This window comes from Coregonus clupeaformis, chromosome 7 (assembly GCF_020615455.1).
Source record: "Coregonus clupeaformis isolate EN_2021a chromosome 7, ASM2061545v1, whole genome shotgun sequence".
NCBI lineage: Eukaryota > Metazoa > Chordata > Actinopteri > Salmoniformes > Salmonidae > Coregonus > Coregonus clupeaformis.
In genome coordinates, this window is record NC_059198.1 from 21,790,658 (window position 1) to 21,810,657 (window position 20,000).

The window sequence follows — 20,000 nt, forward strand, 5'->3', positions numbered from 1 at the left end:
TGTGCCTTTTGAGTCATAATAGATATGTTATAAATTTATCAGTAATCCATACTCACGCCCAGTACTACTGATCATAATTTGGGTTTATCCTACAATACAATATGCAGATTTTGTTTTAACAGGTTCTGCTTACCTTTGTATTGACGGCCGTCTAGATCAGTTTCCTGAGGCGAGCTGGATTCCGGCTGCTCCTGCGGACAGGTCACCCGTCCTTTCAGATCCGTCTCTTACTTGTCTCCTGTCTCTATCAACTTTTATGGACCGAATTCAGAGTTAGAAAACCACCCTCTGCTACCAAGTTGATTGATGATCACAAGTTTACTGGAGAACGGAGACCAAGTAGAGACTTTCGGACAAGGTGGATAATTGTATAATATGAGGCAGTTTATTCAGAGGTAAAGATATCTGTAAATAGCGTGCACGGACCCGTTTCGTCAACCTCGTAGGGAGATATCTGAGAGAGCGAGCCCCTAAACATTGTGTGCTGACATTTTATACAATAAAATAAAGTAGGTTGATTCTAGTAGTTCTGATCTTCTGATTGGTCCTGATGAGTTGGTCGAGGTCACTTCCATTGCATTGGCTCTGAGTCGGGTTCTCTGTCTTCAGATGTTCAGCCTAAGAGAAGGGGGGTTTTTGTGTGTGTGTGCTTAACAATGATGATGTGTGTGTGTGTGTGTGTGCGTGTGTGTTGTGTATGTGTGTGTGTGTGTGTGTGTGTGTGTGTGTGTATGTGTGTTATGTGTGTGTGTGTGTATGTGTGTTGTTTAACAATGATGATGTGTGTGTGTGTGTGTGTGTGCGTGTGTGTTGTGTGTGTGTGTGTGTGTGTGTGTGTGTGTGTGTGTGTGTATGTGTGTGTATGTGTGTGTGTGTGTATGTGTGTATGTTTAACAATGATGATGTGTGTGTGTGTGTGTGTGTGTATGTGTGTGGGGGGTGTGTGTGTGTCCTCAGAGCAATAACTTCGTGAGTTGGGAGAACTGAGAGACCTATGGCGTGGGTGTTGTCCATAGCCACCTGCTGATAAGGCCGACAAGATAGAAGTCTTTGTGCATTGTATTAAATCCAAAGGCCCCACACAAGATGGGTCATGCACAAGATTTTAGTCAGACCAAGCTATAACATAATATATTTACTACGACACACTTCACTAGCAATAGCTCAAGTCAAGACAGATAGAAAGGGAGGCAGACAGGCGGAGAAGAGAGATGAATGTGATTGAAAGAACCGGAATGTACATCAGGATATTTTCTACTGTTTCTATTTGTCAGCTTTAGGACTATGTATTTTACTTAGTTGACGATGGATGTTACAGGCCTACCGCTGCATTGGCCTATAGGCCATCTCTGAGTTCTATGAGCTCATTTCTTATGGCCGCCAATGGATCACAGTGTATCAATGTGTCCATATGGCAGTGGCTGGCGCTCTCGCCATAGTTTAATTTTAACTTGTAGATTTTTTTATCATTTTACTTCAAAAATGTTTGAATAACCACGTGACAATTACTTTGAGAAACGAAAACGTTATTTAAATATAACTGTTCCACAAAAATGCACATTTAAAACAAATCATAACTCGCACTAAGATCAGTAGAAATGGTAGGATAAATTGTAAACGTCCACAAACTTGAAACTCACGAGCTGCCTATGGTCTTTACTATTACACCAGTCTGAAAAAAAAGTGAACTCCCAAGCTCAAGCACATATAGGTGGTCCCGTGAAAAAAATGTGCCCTCCTATGGATATCAAAGGCCCAGCCAACTGATTCCTTCTGCTGCCAGCCCTGTCAGTTGGTCAGGTGTGGTGCCTAGTTGGAACAAAATCCTGCAGTACCTGCGGGACTCCAGGAACAGGGTTGCCTACCCCTGCTCTACACAATACTTGCTTGTTTTGTAACAAACTGAAATTAGGCAAACTTTTAGAATTTTTGCAACCAGGAAATGGCCGAGCGATTTCTGCATTGTGCATCTTGAAATATCAGTCGGCCATCTTACTTCCCCACAACACTACTCTCTCTGTCAGGAGAGTAGCTACATTGCATGGGCTTTACATTGACAGAGTGGTACAGAGAGTGTCAGTAGGTCAGGTGGTCGTGGTTCAGGCTGTGGTCAGTCTGCAGCGGTGTGTTCTATATTATATACAGCCTATCAACAGTTAACTTCCGGCCTGATCTCACATAACCACTGACTCCATTTGGATCGCTCCAAGCGTCCATTCACCAGCTGGCACCTGTGAGAGTGAGAGAGCAAGAGAGAGAGAAGGTCATGTGAATATAGGTGTTAGGTTAAGAAGCAGGTCAGCTATGGTTGTAATGGTCCTATTAGTGGACAAGATTATTGTCTAGAGCAGTGTTTCCCTACTCCAGTCCTCCAGTACCCCCAACAGCATACATTTTTGTTGTAGCCCTGGACAAACATACCTGATTCAACTAATTGAAGGCCTGATGATTTAGTTGACAAGTTGAATCAGGTGTGCTTGTCCGGGGCTATAATAAAAATGTGTACTGTTGGGGGTACTGGAGGACCGGAGTTGGGAACCACTGGTCTATAGGAAAGGAGAGAGGACTTGATTGGCTCAGGGTCAGACATAAATGAGATCTAGGGACCAGATGGACAGACTGACTGACTGACTGACTAACGTACGTAACCATACAGGAAGGTAAACAGAGGCCAGACACTGTCATAGGAATTAAACTGTCAATCATGCCAGCCAATCAGTGAATGACTGAGGTCACATGGTTGGGAAGTTCTGCTTCTCTGAACAGGTCTGTGAATGTCAGCACACTGTAATTTCTAACTTCCTGTTTCCTGGTTTACATCCACTGTACATACTTATGTTTTGGGGTACTAACTGACCGTTAATATTGCGGTTCTGTTGTCTCATTGGTCCAGGCCGGTTGCCGGGGCTATTAGGAGGCCAGTTGTTCCTTCGCTGGCCGCCCATGTCTTGTCTAACCATGCCCCCTCTCCTCTGACCCCCCTAGAGAGAGAGAAAGTGAGAGAGAAAGAGAGAGAAGTTAGAAGTCTAAGATATATTTAGAGAAAGATACAGATAATATCCAGTTTTATTCACACCCCTACTAAATGTGAACACACACACAAACACATGCAGACACAGACACCCTCACACCGTTCTCACCATGTCTCTGGGCCACCTCCCCCCTCTCTGTGGTGGGCCTGAACGGCCTGAATAGAAGCCCTCCTGTTCCTCTTGAACCTCGTCTTCCTCACTACCATACTCCCCCTGATGGTCACTGAGACAGAGAGTGTGAGAGGGAGAGAGAAGTGTAAAAATGCACCCTTCCTCCACTTCTTAAGGTAATCACTGATCTGACAGATTGGGTAAACACAAGGATCCATAGATCAGTGATGACTTCAAGAAAGGGAGGAAGGAATCATTTTAATATTCAAAAGACGCCCCATCATGTCTTCACTGTGTTGTAGTACCTCCCGGCAGCCAGGGGGCGCTGTGAGAGCCTGCCTCCAGGTATGGTGACCTTCACTCCCTCCAGCCTCTCCTGTCTCCTCCTCTCCAGGTCATGTCTCAGGTCTCCGGGATCTCTCACCGCCTGCTGCTGCCTCTGATCACACACAACACATCAATTAATACATCACTCAATCAACCAATAAATCCATGATCCAATCAGTCCATCCAGCCATCGACATATCAATCATAAACCCCTATACACATTATTGTACCTGCATGCGGCCAACTTTAGAGAAGACAGGTTCCATATCAGGCTCTGACATTCTCATATTGAACAGCCTGGAGGAGAGGGGGGAAGGAATACAAATACACAGTTTGTAAACAGCACATTGAAGGCTTAAACAAAAGCTCTAAAGATATTAAATTACTGTAGTAACCAGGTGTTTATGTACCTGTTCAGAGTTGGCCTCTCTTCCTCCTGCTCTTCCTCCTCAGGCAGACCTCCATCTTGGGGGCCAGAGAAACGCTCGTTCAGCGTCACGCCATCACCCCTAAAGTAATGCTCTGGAGAAAGAAAGAGTAAGAAAGAGTAAGAGATTGATTGCCTTCAAGGTTGTGATAAGTATCTATAGGTTCTGTCTGAGTGGGCACATTAGTGCCTATGAGCGGTGTGTGTGTGTGTGTACACAAGTGGCTGTGCGTGCACATCTTCAGGTTGTGTGTATTTCTGTGTTTCGTTTCCTAACCTTTGACCTGGTGCACCAGGGTGATGATCTCCTGGGCGAAAGTCCCAGAGTGCATTGCGGACTCCCGGTACGTCCCAGAATGCTCTAGCATGGGCAGAAAGTCTAGGCGCTGGCGGCCCACGTTGACCAGATCCAGCGACAGCTGACGGTCGGAGGAGTAGCACAGCTGGCTGGAGGAATGAGCAACAAAGGAAGAAAGTGGTGGGGGCTTTACTCTCTGAGATCAGGCCTGAATACAAGGGTTTAACTATGAAATGATAGTACTGGTAGCTTCTAACCTAGTTTACTGTGGTAGCTGGCTGATGGAAAATTTGTAGAAAGGGTTTGATTTAAGTAAAGACTGTAGTTTGGGGTGGAACTAAGTCATTTGTTCTGAACAACAAATGTAGGCATACATGACTAAGTCTGCTAAACGGCATATATATTATGAATTCAATAATATTGTTGAAGGGAGTTAAGTGGTTCCCTACTGAATATCTTATGTAAATCAAATGTAGCTAAACATTATGTACTGAACAACCTTACCTTGACTGAGGTATCTGTAAACACACTACACTTACCTTTACATTTGAAAGCTTTAGGAAAAATGACTGATTAAGTACATCATCAAGAGCTGTTGGTTTGGACATATTTGCAAAAAGGCACTTAAATCCAAATAAGGTCAAATTGTTTAAAGGTGTGAAACGCAACAGGAAGAGAGAGATATTTCTCGTCTCCAGGGATGTTGTAGTTAAACGCTGAACGCCAGTCGAGATAACGGGTGGGGCGGGTAACACTAATGCTAACAAAGTGTATGTGGCGTAAAATGTGTATCATCACTTTTGATGAAATAAAAAAAGGTGTGTGAACAACGTTTATCCTCCACTACATCCCTGATCACTTCCTGTGCCAGTGTGACACTGGCATGGGTCAAAGGTGAAAATACATGCTTGGTAAAAAAATTCTCTCTGCAATTCTTGTCAATAAACTTCTTGACGTCTGTGATTCACTTCCTGTGGTGACTGGTGGACAGCGTAGTTCTTGTCCTTGGTTGGTGAAATGTTGACAGTCGCTTGTCCTTGAACGGTCCAGAGTGGACAGTGTAGTTCTTGTCCTTGAACGGCCCAGAGTGGACAGTATAGTTATTGTCCTTGAACGGCCCAGAGTGGACAGTATAGTTCTTGTCCTTGAACGGCCCAGAGTGGACAGTATAGTTCTTGTCCTTGAACGGTCCAGAGTGGACAGTGTAGTTCTTGTCCTTGAACGGCCCAGAGTGGACAGTGTAATCTCGTGGTCCTTGATTGGTCCAAGGTGGACAGTATGGTCTCTTGCTGGCGTGGTTTTCATGAGCAAGTTGTGTCTAGATGAAGTGTAGACTGACAGATCCCATCAGTACAGGAGGGTTTCTGAGATGTCCTTTTTCAGAGCAATACTCAGCGTTTTCATGAGGATTCATCCATGCAGAACTATTGGCTGATGCATTGGCTGTGTTTGAGGTTTCAGTTCCTCTTCTTCCCAAAGTGTTAATTCTGGGGCCTTTTGACTGGGCCAAGTCCAGTTTCGCTGTCAGGAATACCTTAGTCCTCACTGGGTTGGGTTTTCCCTTGCTGTTGTAATGCGTTGACAGAGCTCCGTTTCCCTGGTGCAAAATGGATAAGTTCATCAATAGTCATACGGTTCTGAGAGCCTCTTGGAGAAGAGACATTCTTAGTGGGATTGACTTTGACTCCCTGATTAGTCCATGAGTATCACAGTGTCAATAGCGGTGGAAAAAACAGCTGAACGTTAGTGGAATAGCTTGTAGGAGTCAAACTGAAAGCTTTATTTTCATGTGTTGAGTCCCAAAGTATTTTTCACTCTTTCCAATGTGGTGGTCATCTCCAGACATTCATCAACCACTGCTTTTCCTGGTCATCTCCAGACATTCATCAACCACTGCTTTTCCTGGTCATCTCCAGACATTCATCAACCACTGCTTTTCCTGGTCATCTCCAGACATTCATCAACCACTGCTTTTCCTGGTCATCTCCAGACATTCACATTGCCTTCTACTCTTCCCCATTACTAGCTGGTCACTCAGTCCTTCTTCAGTTCATCCAGAAGGTGGATTTCTCTGTGTGTTTAATGACTGTGCTCCTCCATCCAATGATTGGATTCTCCTTGGTCTGTTCACGTCCCTCTGACTTAGGCCATAGCATCCGGTCTTTACCTGTAGTCATCTGGTGTTGTCCTCTGTTCTGGTACAGCTCAAAGTGAGTTATACTAAGAACCTGTAGCCTTCGGTTGCTTTAAGGGAAACATCATTGCCTTGAGTTGTCGTTCAGACAGTCTGGTCTGCGCAGTGCTGTGCTGTGCTTTATTGTCCATTTCTTTGAGTGAACCTGTTTGTTGAAAGGTACACAGGTCCACTCCAAACCCAGTTTGGTCGTAAGACCCATGCGGAACAGAGCCCAGGTTTCTGAAGATATGTGGTGGGAGTGTTGAGGTCATTTGGATCCATGTTTGCCTCAGAATCTCCTTTAGAAGGCCTTGAGACGCTTGAGCATCATGGGTTTAGACAGGAAGAACAACCAGGAACATACTAATGTATGGTCTTGAGGGCGGGCAATACACGGCTTGAGGTTGTTAAAATCTTTGGCAAATTTCAGTAGGAATGAGTCCATCTCAGATTAAACACATTGGATGAAGATTTAATATTCTCCTGCTTGCTTGACAGATAAGTATGAAGATCCTCTAGAAGTCTGCAGAATAATATAGTCAATGATGGAAAGAACATGTTGACTTACCTTTGGTCTGAATAAAATACAAAAGTTTGAGCTAGTTTAAGCTATTTGAAAGTTTTTTGACTATTGTTGGTGTTTTGGCATATGCATCCTCTCTGGCTGAGTGGGATAAGGACGAAGGGGCATTGCCTGGCTCAGTGGCTCAGAAAAACACTGTGCTTCTGAAATAAGTCCTTTCACAAGAGTCTTTCTCTGAGTAGCTGATCATTCCAGGTGTTTCTCAAGACATTGAAAAAAAACATGGTTGTTTCAAACTGATGTTCCTGAAGTTCAGGACATATTCTAGCCAAAATCGTCTTCAGTCAGCCCGAAGACCAAGGCACAATGCAGTGGCTCAGTGACTGACATTTATCAGGCTCACCAACACCATATTAGTATGTATTGGGCATCATGTATATGGGCAATCCTTCACTATACCAGGGAGACTCTTCTGCAGTTGTTTGGTGCTCAGTTTGGTTAGTTCCAAGACTTTCCCCATTCTGTCTTTATGGGTCCTGCCTTTTCCTCCGAGACTCAGGTCAATCAGCTGTAGTGAGTAGCAGAACTGTGCCTCCTCCACTCCTCTCCATCCACTCTTTACCTCCCAGAGCTCCTTCAGCACGTTCCACCATGCAGGATGCTTGCTCTTTATTCATTTCAGCTGTGAAGGATGAGCTGCAAACACACTGCTGGCGTCTCTTCACACGTCAGCTGGTTGGTCTCTTGGTTGTCAGGGATGCTGCTACTGTGGGGAAGCTGCAACCACTCCATTTGTGAGTTGCCACATTCTGTTGGGTTGTTAAATTGGATGAGTGAGAGATTTCTGAAGAACTGATGAGCCAAACCTCTGCCGTGAGGAGATGTGGGTTGGTAGAACTACAGATCCATTAGGTTATTCATATGGTTGGTAGTCTTCTACTGTGGCATCTCTGTTCTCTACAATGTTGCGAAGCTGGTCTGACATGTTCTGCCCCTCTTGATGAGCAACAAAAAGTTATCTGGGAGATCCCGACTTGCCGCCTCTATGAGTTGCGGTTTTGAATTGATTCCACCTTTTGAGAATGTGAAGGACAATGCTGTAAAATGACAATGCTGTAAGAAGGCGTTTGGCAATTCTCCGTGTTTATTACTGCAATGCCCACATCAGGAAGGATTAGTTTGACGTATGTATATAAATTGCGTCCCATCACAAATCCTCAGCTTGTAGAATCCTTGCTTTGTAGAATAAAAAAATCAGTTTGAAGAATACTTCCTCCCTCTAGCTATCAATGATCTCAGGGCTTCTGACTTTGTCTTCCTGCAGTCGACAGTGAGCGTTGAAAAGAAGCATGAACTTTCACCCTTGACCCCTAAACATTGCTGTCGGAAACACCTTACCTGTTCTGGCCCACAGGCCGGTTCATGTCCACCTTGATGGTGAGCGTCTCTTCCTCACCGGCGCCCATGCGAGGCATTGCCATATCATTCTGCTGTTGGTTCCAGTTGGGGTTGAGATCTCTATGCTGAGGTTTCCTAGGTCCCATCCTGCCCTGTGCTGGCGGTCGGCCTCCTCGCGGCCCTGGTCCCCGGTCCTGCTCCCAGCGGGGCTCCATGTCACTCACCTCTGCCCAGCCGGGCTCCTCCTCTCTGGGCTCCATGTCCCAGTCGCCTCCCCTGGGTTGGTACCCCTGGTGCTCCGGAGGGGAGTGCTGGGGGTTGGCATCCCGGGGTCGGTACCCCTGCGTTCCCTGAAGGAGAGGCCGGGGCTGGTTCATGGAGGGCCCCATCTGTCTCTTGCCACCCTGGGCTGGGGCCCCCCTCGCCCCACGGAATACACTGTTTCTGGCCCTGGGCTCCGTGGCACTACCTCTATCCTGGAAGCCCATGGGGCTGGCTCTCCCATGACGGTCAGGGCTTCTTCTGGACTCATGTACAGGCCCTCTCCTCTCATCATGGACAGGCCCTCTCCTCTCATCATGGACAGGCCCTCTCCTCTCATCATGGACAGGGCCTCTCCTCTCATCATGGACAGGGCCTCTCCTCTCTTTATGGACAGGGCCTCTCCTCTCTTTATGGACAGGGCCGTTCCTCTCATCATGGACAAGCCGGCCCCTGGCCTCCTCTCTGGTATTGGACCTGCTACCTGACTTCCTGAACCGCTCCTCAGTGGCTCCGACCCGGTGGTGATGGTGACTGAATCGGTCGTGGCTTGGGCTCCGGTCGGGGCCACGGTCCCTGTGGTTGTCGTACAGTTCTGGCCCGCTGCTGTTTATAATACCATGGTCATGCTCCACGATGAGGGTTCCAGGACCCCGGCCATCGTGGCTCCCTGAGGTGCCCCTGCGCCCCCGTGGCCCTCCTCCTCCGTACCCTTCTCGGGGCCTCTCCAACGAGGGGCGGCGCACCCTAAAGTCTGCCTCCTTCCCGTACCTGTGTCGACATAAAGAGCAGGTGACATGGTTCAGCACTGACTGAGGACATACGATCACGCTGACTACGCCTAACAAATATACAGATTTTGCAATAGCTAGCTTTCAATTTATTTAGGAAAACATGTAGCATATGAATAAAATGTATAGGCTAATAGATAGTACCTTACTTATCGGTTAATGACAACAGTCATTCATGCAAGCTGATTAGCAATAAACATAATGCCATATGACATCACAGACGCACACAGCCTCTCTAGATTACAGCGGGTAATAATAGTAAAGTATATCACAGTGTAAGTCATGGCAAGCACCTGGTTCCAAGGATCACAGAGACAAGAGCATGTGATGCATTTCAAGCCATGCAATTCAATCTACTACTACTCTACTGTTACATGATTACACAGGGGACACAGTAGCAGGGTGAAGTTTGCGCTTAGAAAAAACAGGAAGCTGGGTTCTCCTCTTCAATCTTCTTCTCTCGCTTTAGGCCATAAATTTACCCAGGATGCACCGCTTCATCAGTTTCCTTCCAGTTCCGGTCAGAGATGGTGCTCCTCTCTTTATGCATGTTGTCTCTCCTCCTGTCTCCATAGGGACCTGGAAAATCTCCACCCCTCCTCTCCCCACCCTGAACCCTCTCCCTGGGGCTGCGGTCCCTGGACCTCCCCTGGCTCTGGTCCTGCTCTTCTCTTCTCCAGCCTGCAGAGGGCGCTCTCTGGTGGTGGTCAGGACTGTATTGAGGGTGCTGCGGGGCCAGCGATGGCAGCCTCTCTCTGGGTAGCCTCTGAGGGGAGTGGGGCAGCCCTTCTCTCCCGCTTCCTTTTCCCCTGCCACCCCCTCCTCCATCATGGGGGGAGAGCCTCCTGCGCTCGGCGTAGCCCAGCTCGTGAGGTGCCGGTGGGGTCCTGCGATGGTGGAATTCCTCTGGGGGGAGGTGGTGGTCAGGCCTGTGAAGGCCTGGGGAGAGAGGTCTTCTGTGGCCCTCTGGGCGAAGGTTGTCTGGGGACATGGGACTTCTGTGGCCCTCTGGGCCATCTGGGTGGATCTCGTCCATGAAGCGAGCCCACTGATCCTCCCCAGGCAGCCTGCCCAGGTCAGCCAGCACCTGCTGGGGGTTGAAGTCTGGGTCGTCCCAGGGGAACCTCCGGCCATACTGCCTCCGCGGGCTACCTCTGTAATGACAAAATAATAATAATAATACATTTTAATTGTAAAGCACCTTTCATACAGTGTGCTGAGTTGAGACAACAAGTAATCTTAATGACCCACACACTGGACTAGTATGTCAAATGAACAATGTGCAAGATATTTACCTGTGAGAATAGTTGGGCGATCCCGACCGTGGCCTCGACATTCTCTTCACCTTGAGAGATCAGTGCACAGAGAGAAAGAGTATGCATGAGTAAAATACTACCACACTGTTATAACCACCACAATACACAGTTCCCTTGCCGTGAAACAATACAACAAGCATCAACAGAATAATTGTTTATGTCGTGTACACACATTTTCGCAGGTGCAGCCAAATGCTTATGTTTCTAGCTCCAACAGTGCAGTATACCTTACAATGCAACACAATACACACAAATCCCAAAAATGTTAAGGAAGAAATTCAGAAATATCAGAACGAGCAATGTAAGAGTCCGGAATATATAGCGATATACATTTCAGATTATTCAGCAACATCCTGGGACTGTAACCAGCAAGACTATGTTGTTTAACTTGGAAACCAAAGGGTTTGAAATGTACAGTAGCATAACATTGACAACTAAACGTTATGTATGCTAGCTAGGCCATGCTAAAACCCCTAGACAGGAAGAAAACCACAAGGGACTATGAGCAGATCAAGACGAAATGTTTTAACTAGTAGTTACTATCAATCAATACTGGTTAACGTAGCTAACACTCAAATAAATAGCAGTGATTTACACCAGATTAACCGATCGATCTTAACATTTGTGGTTCATGTTTAAATAATTGTCGTAGCGAGCAGACACCTCAACTCCACCATTTACGATGGAGTTCAGCGGCGACTTGTGAAGGCGGACTGGAGCTCCGACGTCACATAAAATTAACAATGTGTGTTATTCTTTGGGTGCAGAAATCAGTAGTTATTAATAAAAACTTCATTTTATGTGACGTCGGAGCTCCAGTCCGCCCACAATAGTCGTTGCTGAACTCTGTCGTATATTGTTGAGTTTAATCGGCTATGTCGTAGCCAGCTAGCTATCTAGCTGCTAGCAGCATGGCACTTACCCCAGCGCACGTTCCTACCAAAACTAGAGGATACGTAAACCAAAACACCAGTCTCGCACACACGATTTTATTACACAACTACTAGCTAGTAAGTAATGACGATAAAATATATTTCATATGAAGGATGTTCGTCTTGTCTGCATTCAAGAAATTGTACAGTTGACTGTCATCGCCTCGCGACTTCAATACAGCAACAGAATAAGCTGCCTTTAACCCGGAAACACACACAATAAGGATAGCGCCACCGTGAGGACGCTTGAGTCACAGATGAAAGGGGGTTAGTTACATAATTAGTTACATAATCTTTGCTTGAGTTGTTTCCTCTTAGCCCATCTGAACTAGATGTGTCCCCTACAATTCATTTTGAAATAAAACTAACTGTAAAAAACACAAATATTTTTCACAAGACATACAATGAGGATACAAAACATTAAGAACAGCTGTTCTTTCCATGACTAGGTGTATCCAGGTGAAGGCTATGATCCCTAGCATATTGATGTAATTTGTTAAATCCACTTCAATCAGTGTAGATAAAGGGGAGGAAACATGTCAAATAAGGATTTTTAAGCCTTATGCTTTTTGTCCTAGGTGTTTATAAACAAAATCACAGACATGGCTTGATGACGTTTTATTGTTGTTTTTCAGCAGTTAGATCCATGCACCACGTCTACAGTTATATTTCCACCAAGCTGCAGTGACAGTGTTAAGTGACTTTTAGTGAATAACATTCTGACCTTAAGTTTTAAGTTTACTCCATTTACCCTTAGGATACAAAGAAAGCATTAGATAATGAATGAGCACAGAAAGAGAGAGGAAGAGAGATGGACGGACTGGCTGCTGGACGGACAGACATGGCAACTAAATGAAGAGTCCAGCGCACTGAAGACAACAAAGATAATCAGACATTCCAGGCCTTTTCCTACTCTAGTCCAGTAATTGCGATACAGCATCATTTTTACAGCCATTATAGACAGTATTCAGTGGCCATCCCTTCACAGGGTTAGCTGGGTCATGAGGAATGGTTGACACCTGACAGTACCCTTCAGGGGGAACTGAAACAGAGATTAAAACAGCGAGGGGAGGGAGCACACATGCTGAGCTACACTCACCCTGAGAGCAAAGCATAGGCAGGTGTTACAGAAAGATCGGTACGAGACAGTTACAGTACAGGAAGGATGTATGATTGGTAGAATTCACAGCAGTAGTAGACAGAAGACTGTGAAGCGTCCTCTGTAGTGAGATAGATCTCCATGAGGTAAAGACCCAGTCACAGTGATTATAGCTGTTGCACACCAGAGTCTGTTACAGAGTTGACTGATTGAGTGAATACACAGACTGGTGAGATACTGTAGGACAGGGTTCTCCAACTGTAGATGCTAGAGAGCTACTGGCCTGGATGTGCAGGCTTTTGTTCCAGCCCTGCCTCAAACCCACTTGATTCAACTAATCACCGTCTTCAGTCTGGACCATGATTAGTGGACTCAGGTTTGTTACTATAGGGCTGGAACGAAATCCTGCACCCCCAATAGCTCCAGGACCACCCAGTAGCTCCAAAGTTGGAGACCCCTGCTGTAGGTTGACTGGTAGTTGCTAGGTCTGTGAGTTGCAGCAAGGACAGTCCAGTTCAAAGTAGAGGCAAGATAAAGAGAGCAGTATTTCCAGAACAGAGTAGGGATGAGTGTTTTCAGAGCTGTGTTACACGACCAGACACTAACTAAACCACAGCTAGCGCACGCACAGCACAGTGAGCCAAAAACACACGCCACATCTTTTCAATATCCCCCAACCCTGCAAATAGCAAAAAATATACAAGACTGTTCAGTTTTCTTTTATTTTTGCACAGATTATATTAAGAAATGCTCCAGTCTTCCACGTTTTTTTACGCACCACTAAAGCTATGGAGCATTGGTGGACTGAAGCATATCAACTGAGGCCAGACTTTTGTCTTTCTATACTATATCATCCACATCTGTAGATGAGTAGGTTTCTCCAGTTGCAGGATGCTAACATTTAGACTGGCTAGCTGAGTTCTACATAGCGATAGTAGACTCCTGGAGAACAGTAGTACAGCGCGTCAGTGGTGCTGTGATGATCATAACCGACCACCACTAGAAACACTGACAGAAAGAAACTCCTAACATAGTCGTTACAACAAGTAGGCTGACACTGCCCCTAACCACTGATACAGGGTCAGATTATATTTTCATCTGCCCAATGGTTAAGGTTATTGAGGGTTAGAATAATCTGATTCTAGATCTGTGGTTAGTTGCAACTTCTACCTAGAGTTACAGCTGTGCAACAGGAGGAGGTGTTCTCCAGTGAAGATGCTACAGGGTCACAGGGTCAGTGTTAACCACATAATTAATGCTACAGGAGGATAACACAACCATATTACATCAGCCTCCAAACACTGACACACCTTTATACACAATATCATACAGCCAGGGCACAGAGAAAAAGCTTTACTTTACTGGGAGAGTATTAACCGTGTGTGTGTATGTGTGCATGAGTGTGTGTGCATGTGTGTACATGTCAGTGTGTGTTTACATAGGAGAATTCAGCTGTAGATGTGTTGAGTTGTAGATATAAGGGGGGAGCCAGACATTGAGCGGTTGTTGTTCTCTGTGGAGTCCGGGGGTGCATGGGGAACGTCTCTCCCCTGAAGAGGGGTGAGGGTGGAGGTGCAGGGAGCTGGTCTCTCTCTCTAGTGGGGTGAGGAGGGAGGAGAGGAGAGACCTCCCTGCTGCTCCTAGCTCCTCTTTGCACCCAACAGCCAATAGTCCTATACAGGACTATACTGGAGAAAGAGGAGAATGAATATTAGAGCAGAGCTACACAGTGTGTGTGATATGCAGTATGTGTGTGTGTGTGTGTGTGTGTTTGTGTGTATGTCTGAGTGCCTGTGTGTTACCTGGTTACTAGATGTCCAGTTTGCCAGGGCTGAGGCTGTGGAGAAGCTGGGCGGAGCTGGAGGAGGAGATAGTTAAGGAGGCGGGGTTATAACCCTGTATCAACAGGTTCTTGTTGAGGTCTCCCAGGGCTGCAGCACTGCCCGGCTGCAGCCTGGGGTAGGGGGGTGTGTCTGGCAGGGCGGTGAGGTCCAGAAGGTGCTCCAGGGTTCGGGCGTTACTCATGCTGTTTAACGCCTCGCTGACGGGAGAGAAGTCCTGAACGCTACCCAAGTCATCCCTGGACACTGGGCTGGGGAGACATATACAGTATGAAATATGCCTGTTAACACATGGGATTGTGTGTGTGTGTGTGTGCGTGTGCGTGTGCTTGCGCGTGTGCGTGTGTGTGTGTGTGCGTGTGCGTGTGTGTGTGTGTGTGTGCAGCTCACCTGACGTCCATAGACTGTACCCCGTCAGACAGCTCGTCCCCTCCACAGCTCTTTCTTTCCAGGGGGCCCAGCGTGATGAGGGCGGACTCATCCTGATCCAGCCCTGCCTGGCCCCCGTTCACATCACACACACCTGAGAGAGAGGGGAGGGGGTTGGACACACCTAGTTAGTAACTCAAAACCCGAGCTGGTCACGGGTGCACTTCAGCCACGCTCAAGGTCCTAAACGATATTATAACCGCGATTGATAATAGACAGTACTGTGCAGCCGTCTTCATCGACCTGGCCAAGGCTTTCGACTCTGTCAACCACCGCATTCTTATTGGCAGACTAAATAGCCTTGGTTTCTCAAATGATTGCCTTGCCTGGTTCACCAACTACTTCTCAGATAGAGTTCAGTGTGTCAAATCGGAGGGCCTGTTGTCTGGACCTATGGCAGTCTCTATGGGGGTGCCACAGGGTTCAATTCTTGGGCCGACACTTTTCTCCGTGTATATCAATGATGTCGCTCTTGCTGCTGGTGACTCTCAGATCCACCTCTACGCAGACGACACCATTTTGTATACATCTGGCCCTTCATTGGACACTGTGTTAACAAACCTCCAAACGAGCTTCAATGCCATACAACAATCCTTCGGTAGCCTCCAACTGCTCTTAAACACTAGTAAAACTAAATGCATGCTTTTCAATCGAACGCTGCTGGCACCCGCCCACCCGACTAGAATCACCACTCTCGACGGGTCTGACCTAGAGTATGTGGACAACTACAAATACCTAGGTGTCTGGTTAGACTGTAAACTCAACTTCCAGACTCACATAAAGAATCTCCAATCCAAAGTTAAATCTAGAATCGGCTTCCTATTTCGCAACAAAGCCTCCTTCACTCATGCTGCCAAACATGCCCTCGTAAAACTGACTATCCTACCGATCCTTGACTTCGGCGATGTCATTTACAAAATAGCCTCCAACACTCTACTCAGCAAATTGGATGTAGTCTATCACAGTGCCATCCGTTTTGTCTCCAAAGCCCCATACACTACCCACCACTGTGACCTGTACGCTCTTGTTGGCTGGTCCTCACTACATGTTCGTCGTCAAACCCACTGGCTCCAGGCCATCTATAAATCACTGCTAGGCAAATCCCCGCCTTATCTTAGCTCATTGGTCACCATAGCAGCACCCACCCGTAGTCTGCGCTCCAGCAGGTATATCTCACTGGTCATTCCCAAAGCCAACACCTCCTTTGGCCGCCATTCCTTCCAGTTCTCTGCTGCCAATGACTGGAACGAATTGCAAAAATCTCTGAAGCTGGAGACTCTTATCTCCCTCAATAACTTTAAGCATCAGTTGTCAGAGCACCTTACCGATCACTGCACCTGTACACAGCCCATCTGAAATTAGCCCACCCAACTACCTCATCCCTATATTGTTATTTATTTTGCTCTTTTGCACCCCAGTATCTCTATTTGCACATAATCTCTTGCACATCTAGCATTCCAGTGTTAATACTATTGTAATTATTCTGCACTATAGCCTATTTATTGCCTTACCTCCATAACTTGCTACATTTGCACACACTGTATATATATTTTCTGTTGTATTTTTGACTTTATGTTTTTTACCCCATATGTAACTCTGTGTTGTTTTTATTGCACTGCTTTGCTTTATCTTGGCCAGGTTGCAGTTGTAAATGAGAACCTGTTCTCAACTGGCTTACCTGGTTAAATAAAGGTGAAATAAAAAAATAAAAAAATAAAAATGCATTGATAAGATGAAATCTTATGACTTGTGACGGCCGGCCGCCCAACAACCTGCCCGCTTGACCTTATCCCCTCCTCTCTTCTCCAGACCATTTCCGGAGACCTTCTCCCTTACCTCACCTCGCTCATCAACTCATCCTTGACCGCTGGCCATGTCCCTTCTGTCTTCAAAAGAGCGAGAGTTGCACCCCTCCTCAAAAAACCTACACTCGATCCCTCCGATGTCAACAACTACAGACCAGTATCCCTTCTTTCTTTTCTCTCCAAAACTCTTGAGTGTGCCGTCTCTAGCCAACTCTCCTGCTATCTCTCTCAGAATGACCTTCTTGATCCAAACCAGTCAGGTTTCAAGACTGGTCATTCAACTGAGACTGCTCTTCTCTGTGTCACGGAGGCTCTCCGCACTGCTAAAGCTAACTCTCTCTCCTCTGCTCTTATCCTTCTAGACCTATCCGCTGCCTTTGATACTGTGAACCATCAGATCCTCCTCTCCACCCTCTCCGAGTTGGGCATCTCCGGCGCTGCTCACTCTTGGATTGCGTCCTACCTGACAGGTCGCTCCTACCAGGTGGCGTGGCGAGAATCTGTCTCCGCACCACGTGCTCTCACCACTGGTGTCCCCCAGGGCTCAGTTCTAGGCCCTCTCCTATTCTCTCTATACACCAAGTCACTTGGCTCTGTCATATCCTCAAATGGTCTCTCCTATCATTGCTACACAGACGACACTGTCACGGATTCTGCCGAGGCTGCTCCTCCTCCTTGCTCGGGCAGGCTTCGGCGTTCGTCGTCCCCGGAGTACTAGCTACTGCCGATCGATGTTTTCTGTGTTTGTCTTGTGTTGTCTAGTTAGTACACCTGTTGCATATTAGTGTTGATTGTTTAGCATATAAGTTCCCTTGTTTTACGTTTGGGCTTTGTGTGTTATTGCTCATTGTCTTGTTGATGTTCGGCCTAGCTACTACTTCGGATTACGCATATGGTGTTTTTCCCTCCAGTGTTGGAGACGTTTGTTTTGTGCGTAACGCTCAGTAAAGTAGTCAACCTGATTCTCTGTGTCCTGCGTCTGACTTCACTCGCCGCGTACACATCACCTCCTGACAGACACACAATACATTTTCTCCTTTCCCCCTTCTGATAACCAGGTGGCGAATCGCATCTCTGCATGTCTGGCAGACATATCAGTGTGGATGTCGGATCACCACCTCAAGCTGAACCTCGGCAAGACAGAGCTGCTCTTCCTCCCGGGGAAGGACTGCCCGCTCCATGATCTCGACATCACGGTTGACAACTCCATTGTGTCCTCCTCCCAGAGTGCAAAGAACCTTGGCGTGACCCTGGACAACACCCTGTCGTTCTCCGCTAACATCAAAGCGGTGACCCGATCCTGCAGGTTCATGCTCTACAACATTTGCAGAGTACAACCCTACATTACACAGAAAGCGGCACAGGTCCTAATCCAGGCACTTGTCATGAGTGGCGCAGTGGTCTAAGGCACTGCATCGCAGTGCTAACTGTGCCACTAGAGATCCTGGTTCGAATCCAGGCTCTGTCGCAGCCGGCCGCGACCGGGAGACTCATGGGCGGCGCACAATTGGCCCAGCGTCGTCCAGGGTAGGGGAGGGAATGGCCGGCAGGGATGTAGCTCAGTTGATAGAGCATGGCGTTTGCAATGCCAGGGTTGTGGGTTTGATTCCCACGGGGGTCAAGTATTTAAAAAAAATGTATTCACTAACTGTAAGTCGCTCTGGATAAGAGCGTCTGCTAAATGACTAAAATGTAAATGTCATCTCCCGTCTGGATTACTGCAACTCGCTGTTGGCTGGGCTCCCTGCCTGTGCCATTAAACCCCTACAACTTATCCAGAACGCTGCAGCCCGTCTGGTGTTCGACCTTCCCAAGTTCTCTCATGTCACACCGCTCCTCCGCACACTCCACTGGCTTCCAGTTGAGGCTCGCATCTACTACAAGACCATGGTGCTTGCCTACGGCGCTGTGAGGGGAACGGCACCTCCTTACCTTCAGGCTCTGATCAGACCCTACACCCAAACGAGGGCCCTGCGTTCATCCACCTCTGGCCTGCTAGCCCCCCTACCTCTACGGAAGCACAGTTCCCACTCAGCCCAGTCAAAGCTATTTGCTGCTCTGGCACCCCAATGGTGGAACAAGCTCCCTCACGACGCCAGGACAGCGGAGTCACTGACCACCTTCCGGAGACACTTGAAACCCTACCTCTTTAAGGAATACCTGGAATAGTATAAAGTAATCCTTCTACTCCCCCCCCCCTCAAAACATTTAAATAAATAAAAGTGGTTGTCCCACTGGCCATCATAAGTTGAATGCACCAATTTGTAAGTCGCTCTGGATAAGAGCGTCTGCTAAATGATGTAAATGTAAATGTAATAAGTCAAGAGTAATATACATAACACAAAGTAACAATACAACCCTGTCCACCACACGGGGGAGCTCTAACCCTGACCGCCGCTGAGTCACCCTGCAGTATTTACTGTGTGTGTGTGTTTGTTTATACCTGAGGATGAGGAGTCCGTTTCACTCTTACGCGTCCTCTTCATGATCTCCTCAATCCGCTATGGACACACACACACACACACACACACACACACACACACAGGAGTTTAGGGAAACAGCTTATATGTCAGCTGTGATGTCACGAGAGGCTGTGTCCTGGAGGGACGTTACATCCCCCTGAGGTGGCTGCAAACCCAGACAGCTATGGCTCCATCTGCTGGTAGGGTCGGGAACTCCACCCCTCTATGGCCAATCTTCCCACGCAGCTGAAACAAATGAGGAGCTGATGAGCTGAAGGTTTGGGGAAGGGAAGAGACACACTGAGGGAGTGTGTGGGGGGTGAAGAGACACAGTCTCCAACCTGGGCTCTCTGGAGGACAAGAGTGCTGCACGTCCACTTCCATGAGGAATATAAGGATTTGGAGATACTTACCTTTGGGAAATACTCACCTTGGGATATATGCACCTGTGGAAATACGTGAGAGACATTTGGAAGGACTTTTTGCTGGGTTGGCCACTAGCTGCAACGTGGACTACAGTAAGGCTGGGGAAAAGTTATCTGAGCGAGTGAGAATTATGATTTTGGATGTGGAAGAGACATCCCTGAACTGTTAACCCTTAAAGAGCTTAAAGAATTTTGTTATATTTTCGTTAATTTCCCAAGACCTATAATAAAATCCTTGTTTTGTTTGAACCTTGTCTCCTTGCACTACTTGAGCAATCCCGCTGAAAGCTGTGTAGCCTCTCGTGACGTCACAGATGGTGGAGAATACGGGCACGCTCAAGCGTTAA

At 47.0% G+C, this 20,000-nt stretch overlaps 2 protein-coding genes across 3 annotated transcripts in view; both read right to left on the reverse strand.

Annotated features, from left to right (window-relative positions):
• Positions 1-1,069: 1,069 nt before the first annotated feature.
• LOC121568698 lies at positions 1,070-11,803 on the reverse strand (the record flags this gene model as incomplete). Its single annotated transcript, XM_041879093.2, is given in 11 exon segments — positions 1,070-2,231; positions 2,858-2,981; positions 3,141-3,255; positions 3,449-3,582; positions 3,701-3,767; positions 3,881-3,992; positions 4,175-4,344; positions 8,293-9,324; positions 9,827-10,498; positions 10,640-10,689; positions 11,583-11,803. Coding segments are annotated over 10 exon segments (2,481 nt in total). The 5' UTR covers positions 10,681-10,689; positions 11,583-11,803.
• Positions 11,804-12,195: 392 nt separating this feature from the next.
• Positions 12,196-20,000, reverse strand: part of LOC121568697 (MAP7 domain-containing protein 2) — a 19,109-nt gene continuing 11,304 nt past the window's right edge. For both annotated transcript variants that reach the window (XM_045221234.1, XM_041879092.2), the window contains 4 exons: positions 19,210-19,267; positions 14,923-15,055; positions 14,494-14,783; positions 12,196-14,379 (listed from right to left, as the gene is read on the reverse strand). In XM_045221234.1, coding sequence (XP_045077169.1) covers positions 14,501-14,783; positions 14,923-15,055; positions 19,210-19,267 — 474 coding nt within the window. In that variant the 3' untranslated portion in view covers positions 12,196-14,379; positions 14,494-14,500. The remainder of the gene's footprint in view (positions 14,380-14,493; positions 14,784-14,922; positions 15,056-19,209; positions 19,268-20,000) is intronic.